This window comes from Cloeon dipterum, chromosome 1, assembly GCF_949628265.1.
Source record: "Cloeon dipterum chromosome 1, ieCloDipt1.1, whole genome shotgun sequence".
Lineage (NCBI taxonomy): Eukaryota > Metazoa > Arthropoda > Insecta > Ephemeroptera > Baetidae > Cloeon > Cloeon dipterum.
In genome coordinates this window covers 32,162,104-32,177,665 of record NC_088786.1, presented here as the reverse complement: position 1 = coordinate 32,177,665, position 15,562 = coordinate 32,162,104, and the positions used below count along the sequence as shown (strand labels likewise).

Sequence of the window (15,562 nt, the reverse complement as noted above, 5' to 3'; positions counted from 1 at the left end):
CAATTGACTTAGGATTTTTTCCTTGAATTTAAATTTTTCTCATAGGATACCTCATCAATGAATTATCTTAAAGAAAGTTTGACACACCAAAATTAATTAAAATTGAACAAAAAAAGCATATTTTAAATTTTGTTAATTTTATTGCTTAAAAAAATCAAATTTCCCTGTAAGCAAATATTTTAAATGTGCCCTAAACGGTTGGTGCCAGTCACTTTTTTTATTTTCTACAAGTTACAACCTGTTTAAATTGTAACAAGTTATAGTTAATTTGAGTAATTAATATTGGCTCACACGTAAAATCAGATAATGACATGAATGGGCATGAATTTTAAATCTTGACATACAACAAAGTGCTAAATTATTGAGCATAAAAAGAGCTGCTTGAATTTTAACTGTATTTAAACCCACATTTTAGGAATAAAAAAAGCAAAGATGAATTATTGAAAGTCTCGATCTTTATTGTAATATGTCAGTCTTGAAAATTTAAGAGTCTTTGAAAATTGTTGTAATGATAAATTTGTCACCATAGGAACATCAAAATTTCACGGTAATATTTGTAAGCATCAGACTTTGACCGGTTCAAAAGTACACCACAAATTCAGGGTAAAACTCATTGTCCCCATACTTCACCAAAATTTCGTCGCCAGAGCCAGTCGTGTCGTAGTTTTGGGCAGGTAACACAGTTGCGCTGTTTCCTTGTGCAACGGAGGCAACCAGCACTTTGGCCACTAGCAAACAGCCATCGTTGTTGTTGAACCTTGCATACTGCGAAGCAAACGCTGCCTTCTTGGAGAAATACACGCCCTTGCCGTGCATGTGACCCACTCTCCTGCCAAAGAAACGCCAGTTCAGGTTGTTGGTCATGATAGAATCCACATTGGTGGCGGCAGTCCCGTGGAAGCAGCGCTCCTCCTGCAGCATCAAATTTAATGAGCAAACATTTGCATTTTTTTTAAAATTATATAAAAAAATACCTTGCAAAAGAACTCCAAATAGTTTTCATGTCGTTTCAGTAAGTACATCAAGAACAAGTAAGGATTCTCTACTTGGTCAATTCTACAAATCTTTTTGAAGTAGGAGTTGTTCAACAAAACTTGCTCTTTGAGCTCCTTATACTCTGGCGAGTCTTCATCCATTGTGATAACTGTGTAAGTGCCCTTCTGAAGGTCGGTCTCGACCACGGCTGACAGCCATGTGTAAGGAAGGTATGACTGCAACTGCGCCAACGGGATGGTCTTTGTCGGATACGCCTGCAGGAAAGTTTTTTTCTGTGTGCTCCACATTTTACCTGGATAAATAAAAACATAAGAACAGAAGTTACAGCTGCCAAAATTGGCACACTTAAATATATCTCGAGGGAGACGGTTCAAATGAACAAAATTACCAAAAATCACAAAATTGTGAGATATTTTCCTCCGAATTTGGAAAACTTGTAGAAATGTGGAATATCTATAGATATTCAAGAAATTGGTACAAATAATAATAATAATAATTTATTTGTCTTTTGGCATGTACATAATTTAACACAGTAATGCAATAAACCACATATAGAGGTTGTTGGTTCTATTCAGTTATTTTGTTTCTCGTTTCTCTTAAAATAATTCTTTGTACATCGCACTTTGTGTATTATCTTGCGTTTTAGTGGTAGCGGTACATTAATCGTACAAGTTTTAAGATTGGTAGTATTCTTTTATTCATAACATTCATTTTTATATGCTCTCTGCCCTCTCTGCTGTGTTATGCATTTCTTTTATAAAAAAAACTTCCCTTGTCATTCATCATCAAAAACAGTTTTATAGTGCTGAAGAGTATTTTGATTGTGTACAGAAGTTGTAGCAACTTCAATTTTTCTTATCTTTTTGAGTGAATGTAACTGAATGTTTGATTTGCAATTGGATGTATTAAAATGACATGAAAAATACCAGTTTTAATATTAAAACTGTTACCAAAGTGCAGAACTTCAATATACATATATTATATAAACACGATCCGACGTAGGAGCACTTTTTCTTGAGGAAAGAGAATTGTTATTAATATGTCGATTACATACAATGCGACCAGCGGGGTCTCTGGTCTGAACGCGACTGAAGGGGTTAATTTCGGCAGGTGCAGCAGGCGGCAGGCTTGAAGAGGTAACGCCCCCTGTAACACATGGTTTTTGTTATTATTGAAAGGGGCAGCACGGTAACGCGGAAAGTTGAGATTGGCACGACACAATTTTACTGAAAAATACATGCTTCTCTTCTTGATGTTCCTAAAAACTATTTGAGGTAAGAAGTACATAATATGATACTAATTGTTCGTAAATTTTGTCACAATATTTACGCGTAAAATTCATTCATTAATTATCCACATTCAAAATGTGTGTGGTCGTGGGTGATCGATCAAGATTTCTTTTTTAATCATATTTTAATATTGTTGACTAAATAGGCAATTTGATTACATTGAAAATTTCTAGAATGGCTGTTGTACGTAAAAGAAATGAAGAAATCAAGGACCTGGTGTCGGTAGAAAGATCAGAAGCAATTCGCCACCAGATGGAAATTATTCATGCCTGGAAGCCACAACATGAAATGTGGGTTTAATGTGAAAAGTTCTTCACCAGAAGTCAGTTACTAAAAATACATTTGTTTGCAGGTGGTCAATCAGAAATTCCCCAGCTATATTGGGAGGCATGACCGCTTTGTCTTGCATTTTCATCAATGGGCACTTCCGAAAAAAATTGCGACTCTTCAACTATGGAAAAATGTCTAGCTATTTGCCCACTGTAGTTATTCCTTCCATTACTGGCGCCTTAGCACATGTTCATGTAAGTATTCTCTTATATAATTATGCAGTCATGTATTTTCTAGCATGCAGGGTTCTTAAAAAACAAAAAAAATGACTAATAAAAGTTAGACAGTTATTGATTCAATAGCTTCGATTTAAACGTCATTTTGTAGACAGTGCAGAGCGACTTGCTGCTTCGGGAGGTGGCGTGTCCTGTTTGCATCGAGATGAGATCAGCGTTTTTGCAAAGCGTCGTTTCTGTCGTTTACCCATTGCTTCTGGCACCTCTCGCTAACTTAGGGGTGAGTTTTCACGATTTGCAAGGAAATTTGTTTAAAATCCACTTTTTTTCAGTTGGCTTCAAAGTACAAAACTTCCATCGTGCCAAACTTATTTTCCGACAGTGGCCGACTGATGGCTTTTCAGACTTGGTGGAAGTTTACGAAGCCAATTTCAAACAAATTACTGGGAATCGTGCTTCTGCAGGGATTGGCAGCCTCTGCACTAACCATCGCGCAATTAAACACAGTCGCCAAGGTTGACATGAAGTTTGCAGAACTCTTGGCAGAAGAAGAAAATGAATGAGAGCTAGTGGACTGTTCACTGCCGTTAGTCAAGGAAAATGTTGGATCTTGTAATAAACCAAATCAACTTGTTAAAAAATCATTTTTAATTTTGCAACAAGAACAAAAAAGCAAGAATGACGAGGATTATGTACGAATAGGACTAAAACTCTTTGGATGTTTAGAATAGACATCATGGAGATTTGAGACTAATTTATTTTGTTACGTCAATTTTAAGTGAATTATAATCACTGCAGCTTTTAAAGCTTAAAATTTATCTTAATGTAAGATTATATAAGCAGCTGATGAGATACGCGACTCCAAACCACCATATTAGTGCAGTATATACTTTTTTCAACATTTTCGGCTGCATCAACACACATAACAACAATGTGTTCTGAACATGGTTCTTCATTTTACATGAAGTAACTTTATTGGAAACTCCTTGGATTCTATTTTAGTTTATGGTGACTTTATTGAATTTCTTTAGCCTAAATTTTTATTTTTCAATTCGATAATTTCAGCAGGCTTTTAAAATGACTCAAACACGTTTTTGTCCACCTTAGTTATAATTTCGTGTTAAGACAATTCGGAAATGGTTAAATCAGCTCGGAAAATTTGGTCAATTATTTCATACTGTAACAGAAACTCAAGGTTGTAGACATAAAAGAAAAGTGACACATAAATCGATTTGTCTCGTCAAATGTAAAAAGAATCATAATAATAAAAAAACTGCAAAATATTATTTCCTAACTAATATTTATATTGTATCCGAAAAGGATTTTATTCATTTAGAGCTTTATAACAGGCTCAATTGAGTAAAAGATTTCACTTATCAATGAACAGTGATAAAATTCAATGAATCCACCAAAAACTATAACATAGAATACAAAGAATTTCCTTGTCAGAAAATCTTTAGCCACCTCTGGCGTTATCAAAACAAAAATACTTAAGCTAAAAACAAATATTACGCACCAGAAATGAATATAAAGGGCTGCTATGTCCTTAAGGTACTTAAAAGAGTGCGTGTTTGTTTCCGAGATAGAACAATGAGAGAAAACATTAATGAGAAACGCAGACCAGTACGATGGACGTACTGCCAAATTCTGATCACTAGCATTGACCATCTGACGCCGTAGCGCCGTACATGCCACTGCCGCCACCACTGCTGGCGAGGTCACCGTATCTCGGTGCACGCCACATGTTTAAGTACTCTTGGTACGAGACAGACACCTTCTCGCTTTGATAGCGAGTCAGTCGGATTGACCGTCGCAGTTCTGGAGTGACAGGACCTTTGTAGCCACCCTTGCGAAGAAGCGAATCGATCGTCTGGATGTGGTCCCATCCTGCAGGATAAATTTTCATGTCTAATTTGTACTAACAGATAAAATTTGATTCAGATGCACCTTGCTCAGGTGCAACCTCTGGAAGAAAGGTTGCGGTGCGTCTGCTGCCATGGTCGTTGAGGAATTCGATGCGAATACCGTGGACACCAATTTCCCAGTCCATAAAGTCGTTGCCATTCTCAAAATGTCGCAGAATCGATACCGACACGTGCAGACGAGGAAGTTCATCCTTCGAGATGGGGTTGAAACGCGAGTCCTTGATGGCACTGTTGATTTACATTTTGTCTCAGTAAATACATTATATACCATAGATAAATCTGAATAAAAATGTTTAATAATCAATATTATCAGAGCTCATTCCTATTTAAAAACATATTTTTCACCTAGTAATGGAGTATTCCCTCAGTCCAGAGTGCAGGTTCATTGCGTCAAAGGTGCCAATGCACCCTCGCAATCTGAAGTCACGACCAATTTTCCAGGTCACAAACAAAGGGCTGAGAAAAAATTCAATTAAGTTTTTAAATGAAATGTAGCAGAGACAAAATTACAAAGCCTCATTCGAAAAGGAGGGAGCCCTAGGCTGCTCAAGGCTGTACAAGTGGCAGTAAAGTACGTCAAAGCAGTAGAAACACATCTCAGGAGAGGCGATCATTTTTCCCGAGGGTTGTGCGGTAGGAACCATCGCCTGATTATGATTCACCTTCTGCTTTTTGGACCCGCAACAACTCGACGACATTCCACGTCAGTTTCTTCCGACGCGTAAAAATCAGGGCAATGTTTAGTCTTCTTGAGACTTGAAGTACGTTCACTGAACAACCTCGAGAGCGAATAAAACTAAAGAGAGGATGAGAATCAGGCCACACAGCAACAGCAGTAGTTGACGCTCTGCTCGCAACTGCAGATGCAGATAAAGGAGGCGTGACCGAAATAACAGCTGATGGCACCAAATTTTAAAACAAGCAAAACAACAAGTGCACGAGTGCTGTGCATCTGTCTTGATTGATTTGTTTACTTTTCCTGTTGATGTAGAGACATTGCGAGAGGATAGCTATTTACAAAATTCACGGAATCTATTTAGAGAACCATTTTGAAGGCAATAACATTCAACCAATAGATTTGCATCAGTGAAAATTTGTGTTAAAACCATTTGAATTTTGCAATATCTGTGAGTATATTATTTGTGGTTATTATATAACGAATATTCATACTTTTTATCTTTATTATAGCTTGCCACCATGATTAGAAGGCTTGCCAGTGGACTATCTTTTGCTAGAATAAATTACATCAAGATGCATTGCTCCGCAGATATTTTGCAAGCAAGAACCACATTGAAACACAATTTCTCTATCTCTTCAGGTATCGCCCAGCAAATATAATTAAAATCGTAGAAATTGACTGATTACTAAATAAAAATTATGACCAACAGTTCATCGTAACGGGGAGTATGAATATCAAGAACCAAAAAGCGAGGATGAAGTGTAAGATTTTGATTTTATGTACTGTATAATTAATTGATCATTTCCTTTTTATGCCTTGCAGAGTTAATGTCATTTACGTAGACAAGAATGGAAAAGAATTTCCGATCAGGGGAAAAATTGGTGACAATTTGATGTATCTGGCCCACAGACATGAAATAGAAATGGAAGGTGATCTCATTTAAAATTTCATTTGATATTTGATACCAACTTAAAAAATAATACAGGTGCATGTGAAGCATCCCTAGCCTGCACTACGTGCCACGTCTATGTATTAGGTGAACACAAAGACCTTTTGCCTGAGGCAACTGAGAAAGAGGAGGATCTGCTGGACCTTGCACCTTTCCTGAGGGAGGATTCCAGATTGGGTAAAATTTCGAAGGTTTTTAAAACAAAACTTCATGAACATTTTCTGCAGGTTGTCAAATCATATTGAATAAGGAGCTTGAAGGTTTGCGTGTGCAGCTACCTGCTGCCACAAGGAACTTTTATATCGATGGCCACAAACCAAAGCCCCATTGAAAAAGTTATAAATAAATTAGCGCAACAAATGGAATTCATATTCGTTACTTTGTTATTTTTTTTCAAAAGTCAAACACATGGAACTTAGTTAGTGCTCACAATGTTATGTTAATATAAACTTGATTTTCTTAAAAAATGAACTACTTGAGTCTTTGTTTTGCTGCGCAAGGCATAATAATACACCCATGTAAAGGAAAATTATATGCAGTGTGGAGGATAGAAATCGGTCAGTTGTTTATAGGCAAGTTTTAATTTTGTTTCAAGTCGTTTTTATTTATCAGACGTAATAATTCACTCAAGAACACGTGAAATAATTCTTACACACCAAAAATGCTTTGGAAAAATTGTAAGAATTGCATACCGAGCGTTTTTTCATTGCTTCTAAAACTAGTGATGTAGATAGGCACCCCAAAGATGTCAGCTACTTCTATATCGTGAGTGTTTGTTTCTTTAATTCCAAATTTAAATAATTGCTAACTGCAAAGAAATCTGGAAATAGTGTTGCAATTATCATCCGCGTTAAATAAGAGTAGCAGCAAGTTAATTTTGGCGTCACCACTGCTCACTGGCAAAAAGTATGAGTCAATTTTCTGTGGTGAACAACATTTGTACTGATCAATTTAAGACTAACAGTTAAGGCAAGTGAAGTGGCGGATTTTACAAATTCCAATCGCTCTTATTTAATTAAATTTATTCAAAGGTAAATTACGAAGATCAAAATGTCTTTTTTAGTCAGGGTAATAAAGTTTAGCTGATTATTTATCGAGTTAGTAGGAAAAATGCTGACAATTTACTATCCCTCCAAATTCTTATACTGATTTGGTGCAGAATTTTCCTTGAGTTCTTCTGTCAGTATTTAATGAAACATTCCAGCATATTAAAGATTTTTGAAGGTCACTTACATAACATTAAATATATCTTTTAACAAATATTGAAACTTAAGAAAAAAAAACCTCAAATTTTTTTTAATTAATTTATCATTTATTCCAATAAAAAAACTAAATTATCATCTGCTGATTTCACTGTCACATTCACAACATAGAACTGAGGTTTGCAACTCATAACTGAGTCTTAAATTGTTCAAGTATTCAAGCCAGGAATTTCTCAGCATTCTTGCTCAGAATCTTGCCTGACGATTTCGCATCCAAGAACAAACCGTTTACTTCTGACACATCATCCTTGGAGATGGAAGAGTGTCCTCCAACTTTAGAGATGAGAGCCGCGGGCGTCAGAAGCTGCAAAGCGTATCGCAAAGTGGCATTGTATCCGATATCTGCTATCAATTTAAGAGCCTCGTCATCCAGAGCCAGGTTTTCGGTGTTTGCTCTAAGCGCAATGATCTGTTCCATCTCAGCTCGCGAGTAAGGCATTGTCCTGATTACCAGCAACCTGTCAAGCAGATCCAGGGGGATCCCATGTGGCGCGTAGATGTCATCTGTTCCTCTGCAATTTGAATTCTGTTAGTTGGCAAGCAGACAAAGTTATTGAAAAGGCTTACCTGACAATGCAGCGGCCTCTGTTTGTACTGAAGATGACAATTGGTGCGATGGAGCTCTCCAGGGCGCGGTGCAGGAAGGTGAAACACTCAATGTCAAGCATATGAACCTCGTCGATGAACAGGACGCCTGGGATAAGTTCTGCAGTGCCTTGTTCAATGTACTTGTTCACCACCGTATTGATCTCCACTCTGAGTTTTTCTGCAAATTTTGAAATGAATTATTATGTAACTGATTATTGACGCGTAGTTTTACCGGTGATTTCCAGCTTCTTTGGCTTCATCAACTGGCCCATCAGAGACAAAATGTCTTGGCCCCCCTGCGGTCGGGAGTTTGCCGTGTCCAGGTCGTGCAGCGAAACATCGTTGACCACCTCTCTTTTCTTGTGAACGTCACCTTTTGGCAATGGCACATACTCTTCAGCCTCCAGGTCAAATTCCGTGGCATACGAATCAGACCTTCCTTGCCGCTTGACAGATCCTGAGTTGGCTTCGATGTAAATGACATCTCCTATCTGCCGGGTAGAAAATTGTGATTTAGATCCTGATTGGTGGAAATGTCCATACATACCTCAACTTTCTCCTTCTGCAAATTTTCATAAATTGAAGGATCCAGCTTGAGCTGCTTTGAGCCTTTCACGGTTTTAAGTCCAATAATAACGTGACTTATGGTTTTGCCATAGCCTGTAGGGAGAATTTTATTAACGATCCAACTCAATAAGGGCCAGAATCACTGAACATACCTGCTGACGGTGCTTCTGTCTCGACAGGAGTTAGCTCAATGACTTCTCCCTCATACACCTCTTTAGTTTCCTTGATACGCAGTCCAATTGCTCTGCGAAAGTTCTCCATCAGCACCTCTGTTTTCTTCACCTCAGAACTGTAAACTTCACTGCCAACCATTGGGCAGAATGGTACCTTTGGTTTAACAAAGCCTTTGATGAGTAAAATGAATAGATAAATTATTTATTAATTATTACCTTTGAGCCCAGTTCAGCAGAAATAGCGAGTGCGATGGCTGTCTTGCCAGTGCCTGGTGGCCCAGCAAAAAGGACAGCGCGTCCAGCTAGTTTTTTGGACCGAATCATCTCGACGACAATACCAGCGGCCTCACGGGCTGCCTCTTGGCCCACGAAACCACTAGCCGCGCGTATTGCTGCCCCATTTTCGTCCAGCCCCAAGGCTTTCACGTGCGAATGTGCGGAAATCCGCTGCACCTTTGCAGTGCTTTTCACCTCTTCAATTTTCATATTTGGACAGAAAACCTTAAAAACGAGAGAAACAACACACCTTGTGCCGGTGTATTACTGTTGATAGCGCGTGCTATGCTTCTGCTTTTGTTTGGTCGATCTTCAGAAGCAACCCTGGGCAACGATGCGATAGCCTTTTGACGGAACACTTTGAACGTTTGAATTTGAACAATATTTTACCGCGAAACTGGCTAACCCTATGGTGTGTGCATGTACATTTGAAATTGGCGCGTTTTTTGTTGCATGTCGGAATCGCTTTGGCGCTTCTCTCCAACAGAATGGTAGCTTTCGCTCTCCCGCTTGTGGCGCTTGCACCGCCCCCCTCCGCTCTCAAGTAGATCCAAGGAGGAATGAGAAAAATTGAAATAATTCCTTTCCTCAACCAATCAGGTTCGAGAAGTGTGTTTTATTCATTCCCGGTCTTAACCTGCGATCTCTGCTCGTCTTTGCTTTGCCGGCTCCGAATTCTTGCAAATTTTGATAATCAGGCAAAAGATGCTTGCGTCGAAAAGAACTCGAACAAAGGAAAGGGATAATATGACTCGAATTTCTGAAGAGTTTGATGAAAATGACTGTCCAAATGTTGTGTGAGTATAAAATATAATTCCGTAATGAGAATTATGAATTTCAAGGGTAAAGTCTAGCGCCAAAATGTGCGGCGATAAACCTGTTTCCACTGTCCTGAAATATGGCAGTTTTAGAATCATTATGCGCCAAAAGGTATTAAAGTTTTATTCTTAGAATATTCACTAAGTACATATCTATTGGTTTTCTGTGAATCGAAATGTTTTTTCTCCTTTATTAATCCAAATAATTAACAACTCTTTTGTATTGAATTGAATTTGATATTTTTTAAAACTGATTGTGAGTGAGCAAAAACGAGTCTTGTCATTCACTGCCACAAAATTGTGCCCAGTTTTAGCTATCAAACCCCTTACGAATCATCTCACCCTTATTTTGTTCCAGCTTAAGACGAGCCTATCTCAGACTCACCCATTATATTTAATTTTTACATTATTTTGTCGTTTCCGAAGCACCTCCAACATTTCTATTGTGATTAATATTAAAAATATTTGATGCCATTTTCAGGAAGAGGAAGCGATTTAGCAGAGATGGAGGTGTACTAGGGGAGAACAAACTGGTTTTAGAGGAGCTGGAAAAAAATAATACTGATGATGATGGCTCTGGAAATGAGAGCAGCGATTCCTCACTGGAACCAATGCCAACTGAGGATTCCCCTCTCAAACAGAAATCAATTCAACCGGTCAATAACAAACAGCACCTAACCACCCCTGACAACAAATATGCTCTAAGTAGTAGCTTCCTTCGAAAGAGAAATGGAACTGAAAATTGTAATATTCCCTCTCCCGCGTTAGTAGAGTGAAAATGATACTAGTTTCACTTTTCAGGTCACTTCGACAAACTGTCCGATGAGCTCTTGCTAATCATCTTCTTGAAACTGCCAAAAGTCCAGCTATGCAAACTGGCCTTGGTGTCCAAGCGCTGGCGTCGAATCGCTTACGATGATAGCATGTGGAGTCGCATTGACCTTGGCCACAAGAGCCTCCACCCCAGGAACTTGGAGCATGTGTTGAAGAGAGGAGTTCGCGTGCTGCGTTTAGCGGGAGCTGCTGTAAGTTTATTTAGAGTTATCTAATGTCCTCAGTCTGAAAGGACGACTGTTTTCAGATTCCAAGCCCGGTTATCAAGCCCAAAAGCTCTTACCTGATTCCCAACTTTGTAAGCAAACTGGAGTACCTTGACCTTACTATGGCACAGATCTCCGCCGAAGGTAATTAAAATGTTTTAAAATTGAAGTTTGAAGCCGTTCATTCATGATGATATTCCAAAGGTGATTGTTAGGATGATCTGACTGATTTAATTTCAGGAAAATATTTATTTTCCATCCTTTGGCTAGGAAAATCACACTAAGCACGTCAACAATGGCTTTTGGAATTGCTTTAAATTTAATGAGCCGGTTGCAGGACGATCTAAATCCATTTCCGTTAGTTCGAAATAAAATTCTATTATTACTATGAAGTAAAATGATGAAAAAATATTACTTTCAGGAAACCAAATCTAAATCTAGATAGGCTTTAATTCTCAAAAGGTTTTCTAGCTTTTAGAAAATGAGGAGCTGGAGCTTTGCTTTTCAATTAAATTTTATTTACGGCCCAGAAAAATCCTCAAAATTTAGAATGCAATCCGAATTTTGCTTAAATTTAACTATGACCACGTTGTCAGTTGATTAAGTATGGTTCGATAATTTTTCGAACCCACGTAAATTGTGAAATAAAAAACTCGTGACCATCGAACTTGTTTCTTACAATGCTAGGCTACATCAATACAATAAATTTACCACTAAACAAAACACAGTAGCTTGGCACTCTTAAGGGTTTTTTTTTAGAATTATTGCAGCTTCATTAAGAAACGTTTAAATTGGTTTAATATGCTTATCACAACTGTGCAATAATCATGTGTTAGGTGTTGCTGACATAATGAGGGTCTGTCGAAATCTGAAGAAATTGAGCTTGGAGAACTGCCCGCTAAATCTGGAGACTTGTGAGCAAATTGGCCACAATACAGACTTGGAGGTGCTCAACCTTACAAGCACGACTGGCATCAAGTCTAACGGCCTGGAAGCTATTCTTGCGTGCTGCACAAAGCTAATCACTCTCAACATTTCTTGGACCGCGATGGACCAGGAAACTCTGCAAACCTTGAGCGTCACAATTTGCAAATCAGTGAAGGAACTCAATATTTCGGGATGCAGGAAAAATCTCACAGATGATCGTAGGTTTTAACCATACAATTTTTCTACTAACTTCTCACTTTGGTATAATTTTAGATGTTAAGTTTATCCTAGAGAAGTGTCCTGGCTTGATCCAACTTGACATGAGCGACTGCACCAGTCTAACTTTCAAGACTCTAGACAACATAGTCAAGAACTTGAAACACCTGAAGGACCTGGGACTCAGTCGTTGCTACAATATGTCGAGCTCCAATTTTAAATCGCTCACCTGCATCAAATCTCTGACAAACCTACAGATTCATGGAGTATTGCACGACGCCGTTCTTAAGATTCTCATCGCTGATTTAAAGAAAGCAAATATTGTTGTGAACAACTGCCCATTTTCAACCATTGGCAGACCTACTGTCGGCTGCCGCAAAACTAGTATCTGGGGAGAGAAGGTCCGTGAATGAGTGATGTCTAACTTCAGGTAATTTTTTCCTGAAATTTGACTTTTAAGCATTCAGTTCGCTGCACTGTGCCAACTGCATAGACTATGCCGTGAAGCAGTGTAGAAATTAAATTTAGAGCTTTCTTCTTACCAGACCATTCCAAGTGTATTCAATTCATAAAAATTGCTTGTTTCTAAGTGCCAGAGCTGAATCATGCAGCTGCACCAATTCCTTAAGTTTAATTATGGGAAAAATGAATTTTATTTTCTCTACTGATAGCTCAATTTAACTGCCAAGTTAGCTAATTATAAGATGCATGTGATTAGTTGTTACGCGTCAAACACTGGTTGTTCTCCTTGATACAAGTGAGCCAGGGTTGACCCTGTTCTATTAAGTTACAATGTTAAGGGGCTAAATAATTTCTTTCAATCCTTTCAAGTAGATGAATAGCCAGCAAACGGCATGTAATTATCAAACCCCGCCAGTTAAGTTGTCAATAAACTGCGCATTTGTCGTGTTTATCAAACCATTAGAGAAATAAAAGGTACATTTCAGCAAGCAGAACGGCGTTTGTCTTTTTTCTGGCGCCCAATGGTCGTTGGCACGCGGGGCGCCTGGCGGTGTGTTGGAGGGCGGGCGGCGGCTCCTCCCACCGCGGCGCGCACTCGCCAAGACGTGCAGCACACCGCCCGCCGTGATCCTGCCGCCGCTGGTAGCAAACACCGCCGATCAATTAGCAGGGAAAAGGGACAACGCAGAATGCAGGGAGGAACAGGTGGACATTGTTGCCACGTCGAGCAGCACACGTAAGTCGGCGGCGTCGGCCGTCGACCACCCCCAACACCAACCAGCCCCTGTTGTTGTGGCACCGGGGGTGGGCGGCGACCGTGCCTTCTCCCAACCCTGCTATGCGTGATTTCGGCCCGTTCGCCGTCGACACGGTGCGGACTGCTTTGCTTTTTTTCCGCAGCATGGTGAAGCAACAACCGCCCATCAAGCGGATGTAGTTTGCAGACGAAAACCAGCGGAATCGGATTGTCTGTTAATTTTTAGCTGACGAGGAGGAGCTACGCTTTTTCCGATTCTGTTCAAAATTGGGCCTTTCGCTGGCGCCGCATGCGACGAGCAGCGAAAAATGATCCACCCCGTGCGGGTGAAGCAATGCGCAAACTCGCTCGCTCGCTTTCTGTGTAGCAAGTGGTCTCTGATTGATCGAGCGCAACAATGCCAGCCCGACAACAAGTTTTTAATGAGCAATTTTTGCGTGCTTTGTAATTAGATGAGGTGGGGTGAATCAAAAGCAGAAAACACAGGCCGCCGTTATTGCCTGCAGTTGTGCTCGCCAACTTTGCTTTTTCCTTATTCAATGCGCTTTTTTACTCGCCTTATTTGTGGAAGGGAAAGCCTTTGAATTATTTACATTGTGAGATTGAGTCGCAAACTTCTCTTTGTTTCCTCGTTCAATAATCCGGAATTGTGAGACTCTGCATCTGTAGAAACCAGAATGGTTATCAAACAAATAAATTTATCTAAAGGGAACATGGCGCACTTGTGCAAACTGTTACATAAATAGTTATGAATAGTTTAAATTAACTCTCGTAACAACAAAAAAAAATGGAAAATTGAGCAATAATTCTTCTCTGAAGTTAAAGTTGGGACGTTTAGACCCGAGTCTAGTTGACCATTATCTGAAAGAATTGCAGCAAATGGCTCAAAATTATCTTTGAGCAGGGAATCCGTCCAATTTGCTCAGTGGGTATAATATGTGCTGCCGCGCGCGCGGCGGAATATTCAAATAAGGGCAGCCGGCGGCGGAACAAAATTATAAATTGCTTCTTTGCAGCGCTTCGTTATGGCATGCCACTTGAATGCTCGGTGCTGCCGCCGCTGAGTCAAGATGAGAGAGAGAGAGGGCAAGAAAGGCATCATTTACTTATTATGCTCCTCTCATGCGCACCGAGCAAATTGGTGTCGTGCGGGCTGCTTGCTTTGCTAGGGCGGCCGGAACGGTGGCCAAAGTTTGCGTTTTCTGTCGGCCCGTTCAGTGGAGTGAATCGGAAAAGAGGGCCATTTAATGCCCTTGCTCGGAACGCCTGCTAAGTAATTACACCAGGCGACTGCAAAGGTGAGGCCTAAACAATACCGCCGACCGTCGCGCGTCTCATGTCCCCTGGCCCCCCAAGCCCATATCGTAGCCGCCTCCCTCGGCCAAACACCGCCGGAATTCATTAGCTAATTAATTAATCACTGAGTAAAAAGTTTGTGCTGCCGGCACGGGTCCTGAAATCACCGACGCCTCTCTGTGCTCGCAGACGAGATGAAACGATTTACAGCCTACACGCAGTCTCCAAGCGCTATAATCGTCTTTTTGAATTTGCATTCTCGTATTCAAATTTCTAAGTTCGTGCTATATACTTTGGAGGTTTAAAAATTAAAATAAAAAATCTCGAACCCTTTGAAATTAATATTTTATTGACATGACCTTCTGTGTAATTCGATTGAACTAACGGAAAGCATATAGAATAAATTCGGATTACCTTTAAAATTCACACTGAAAGTATTACTGTGCGTCTTTATTTTTTATTTTTTTTAAATAGTGAGTGAAACTTCGGATTGCTCTAACTTGCTTCAAGCTTAAATGTTCAATTCATTCAATCAAATATATAATTAAATTTCAAATTAAAATATTGTAGCAATCGGTCAAATTTGCGCATCGCTTTTCTACGTGTCAACTAAAACAAAAACGACAAAAAGTGGTGTGCAATTTCGTAAGGCATATTTATTTAATTAAATACATTTTTGCTATAGTAGTAGACTTGTATATAAATTGTTCAACCTTGAATCAATTTAAATCTATACGGAAATGTAATTGTTATGAAATGAAAATAAATTTTTTCTTGCTGTTAATTATCATGCGTTTAGTTTTAAGTTTATAGATATGATGCGTTCTGTGCGGCCT

At 39.3% G+C, this 15,562-nt stretch overlaps 7 protein-coding genes across 7 annotated transcripts in view; 4 read left to right on the top strand and 3 right to left on the bottom strand.

Annotated features, from left to right (window-relative positions):
• Positions 1-422: 422 nt before the first annotated feature.
• Positions 423-1,381, bottom strand: LOC135947667 (protein mono-ADP-ribosyltransferase PARP12-like). The gene is made up of 2 exons (XM_065496561.1): positions 975-1,381; positions 423-912 (listed from the first exon to the last, which is right to left on the bottom strand). The coding sequence occupies exons 1-2, from the start codon at positions 1,281-1,283 to the stop codon at positions 580-582; spliced, it is 642 nt and encodes a 213-aa protein (XP_065352633.1). The 5' UTR covers positions 1,284-1,381; the 3' UTR covers positions 423-579.
• A 707-nt stretch (positions 1,382-2,088) lies between these two features.
• LOC135947666 (transmembrane protein 126A) lies at positions 2,089-3,434 on the top strand. The gene is made up of 5 exons (XM_065496560.1): positions 2,089-2,270; positions 2,459-2,575; positions 2,638-2,809; positions 2,943-3,071; positions 3,124-3,434. The coding sequence occupies exons 2-5, from the start codon at positions 2,460-2,462 to the stop codon at positions 3,352-3,354; spliced, it is 648 nt and encodes a 215-aa protein (XP_065352632.1). The 5' UTR covers positions 2,089-2,270; position 2,459; the 3' UTR covers positions 3,355-3,434.
• A 96-nt stretch (positions 3,435-3,530) lies between these two features.
• LOC135947665 (nuclear protein AMMECR1) lies at positions 3,531-5,556 on the bottom strand. The gene is made up of 4 exons (XM_065496559.1): positions 5,227-5,556; positions 5,062-5,172; positions 4,739-4,944; positions 3,531-4,678 (listed from the first exon to the last, which is right to left on the bottom strand). The coding sequence occupies exons 1-4, from the start codon at positions 5,412-5,414 to the stop codon at positions 4,446-4,448; spliced, it is 738 nt and encodes a 245-aa protein (XP_065352631.1). The 5' UTR covers positions 5,415-5,556; the 3' UTR covers positions 3,531-4,445.
• Positions 5,557-5,672: 116 nt separating this feature from the next.
• On the top strand, positions 5,673-6,815 carry Fdx1 (Ferredoxin 1). The gene is made up of 6 exons (XM_065496562.1): positions 5,673-5,843; positions 5,905-6,034; positions 6,105-6,156; positions 6,218-6,324; positions 6,381-6,521; positions 6,572-6,815. Exons 2-6 carry the CDS (start codon positions 5,914-5,916, stop codon positions 6,673-6,675), a joined length of 525 nt encoding a protein of 174 aa, XP_065352634.1. The 5' UTR covers positions 5,673-5,843; positions 5,905-5,913; the 3' UTR covers positions 6,676-6,815.
• Positions 6,816-7,634: 819 nt separating this feature from the next.
• pont (pontin) lies at positions 7,635-9,495 on the bottom strand. Its single transcript, XM_065482924.1, has 6 exons — positions 9,151-9,495; positions 8,914-9,088; positions 8,742-8,854; positions 8,427-8,685; positions 8,174-8,372; positions 7,635-8,118 (listed from the first exon to the last, which is right to left on the bottom strand). Exons 1-6 carry the CDS (start codon positions 9,418-9,420, stop codon positions 7,764-7,766), a joined length of 1,371 nt encoding a protein of 456 aa, XP_065338996.1. The 5' UTR covers positions 9,421-9,495; the 3' UTR covers positions 7,635-7,763.
• Positions 9,496-9,839: 344 nt separating this feature from the next.
• Positions 9,840-12,760, top strand: Skp2 (S-phase kinase-associated protein 2). Its single transcript, XM_065482938.1, has 6 exons — positions 9,840-10,007; positions 10,510-10,772; positions 10,830-11,053; positions 11,110-11,212; positions 11,905-12,213; positions 12,269-12,760. Exons 1-6 carry the CDS (start codon positions 9,916-9,918, stop codon positions 12,622-12,624), a joined length of 1,347 nt encoding a protein of 448 aa, XP_065339010.1. The 5' UTR covers positions 9,840-9,915; the 3' UTR covers positions 12,625-12,760.
• Positions 12,761-13,269: 509 nt separating this feature from the next.
• The window catches only part of heph (polypyrimidine tract-binding protein 1 heph), a 68,793-nt gene continuing 66,500 nt past the window's right edge, over positions 13,270-15,562 (top strand). Inside the window, exon 1 of the mRNA XM_065482811.1 lies at positions 13,270-13,409. The gene's annotated coding sequence lies outside the window, so the exon portion shown is untranslated. The remainder of the gene's footprint in view (positions 13,410-15,562) is intronic.

Coding starts and splice junctions, on each gene's coding strand:
- LOC135947667 (XM_065496561.1), bottom strand. CDS start 1,283: ATGTGGAGCACACAGAAAAAAACTTTCCTGCAGGCGTATCCGACAAAG. Junction 913..974: donor ATTTGGAGTTCTTTTGCAAG/GTATTTTTTTAT, acceptor TTGATGCTGCAG/GAGGAGCGCTGCTTCCACGG.
- LOC135947666 (XM_065496560.1), top strand. CDS start 2,460: ATGGCTGTTGTACGTAAAAGAAATGAAGAAATCAAGGACCTGGTGTCG. Junction 2,576..2,637: donor TGGAAGCCACAACATGAAAT/GTGGGTTTAATG, acceptor ATTTGTTTGCAG/GTGGTCAATCAGAAATTCCC. Junction 2,810..2,942: donor GCGCCTTAGCACATGTTCAT/GTAAGTATTCTC, acceptor GTCATTTTGTAG/ACAGTGCAGAGCGACTTGCT.
- LOC135947665 (XM_065496559.1), bottom strand. CDS start 5,414: ATGTCGTCGAGTTGTTGCGGGTCCAAAAAGCAGAAGGTGAATCATAAT. Junction 5,173..5,226: donor TCCTTTTCGAATGAGGCTTT/GTAATTTTGTCT, acceptor ATTTTTTCTCAG/CCCTTTGTTTGTGACCTGGA. Junction 4,679..4,738: donor AGAGGTTGCACCTGAGCAAG/GTGCATCTGAAT, acceptor TTTATCCTGCAG/GATGGGACCACATCCAGACG.
- Fdx1 (XM_065496562.1), top strand. CDS start 5,914: ATGATTAGAAGGCTTGCCAGTGGACTATCTTTTGCTAGAATAAATTAC. Junction 6,157..6,217: donor CCAAAAAGCGAGGATGAAGT/GTAAGATTTTGA, acceptor TATGCCTTGCAG/AGTTAATGTCATTTACGTAG. Junction 6,522..6,571: donor GAGGGAGGATTCCAGATTGG/GTAAAATTTCGA, acceptor CATTTTCTGCAG/GTTGTCAAATCATATTGAAT.
- pont (XM_065482924.1), bottom strand. CDS start 9,420: ATGAAAATTGAAGAGGTGAAAAGCACTGCAAAGGTGCAGCGGATTTCC. Junction 8,855..8,913: donor GACAGAAGCACCGTCAGCAG/GTATGTTCAGTG, acceptor TTCTCCCTACAG/GCTATGGCAAAACCATAAGT. Junction 8,373..8,426: donor AAAGAAGCTGGAAATCACCG/GTAAAACTACGC, acceptor CAAAATTTGCAG/AAAAACTCAGAGTGGAGATC.
- Skp2 (XM_065482938.1), top strand. CDS start 9,916: ATGCTTGCGTCGAAAAGAACTCGAACAAAGGAAAGGGATAATATGACT. Junction 11,213..11,904: donor GGCACAGATCTCCGCCGAAG/GTAATTAAAATG, acceptor ATCATGTGTTAG/GTGTTGCTGACATAATGAGG. Junction 12,214..12,268: donor GAAAAATCTCACAGATGATC/GTAGGTTTTAAC, acceptor GTATAATTTTAG/ATGTTAAGTTTATCCTAGAG.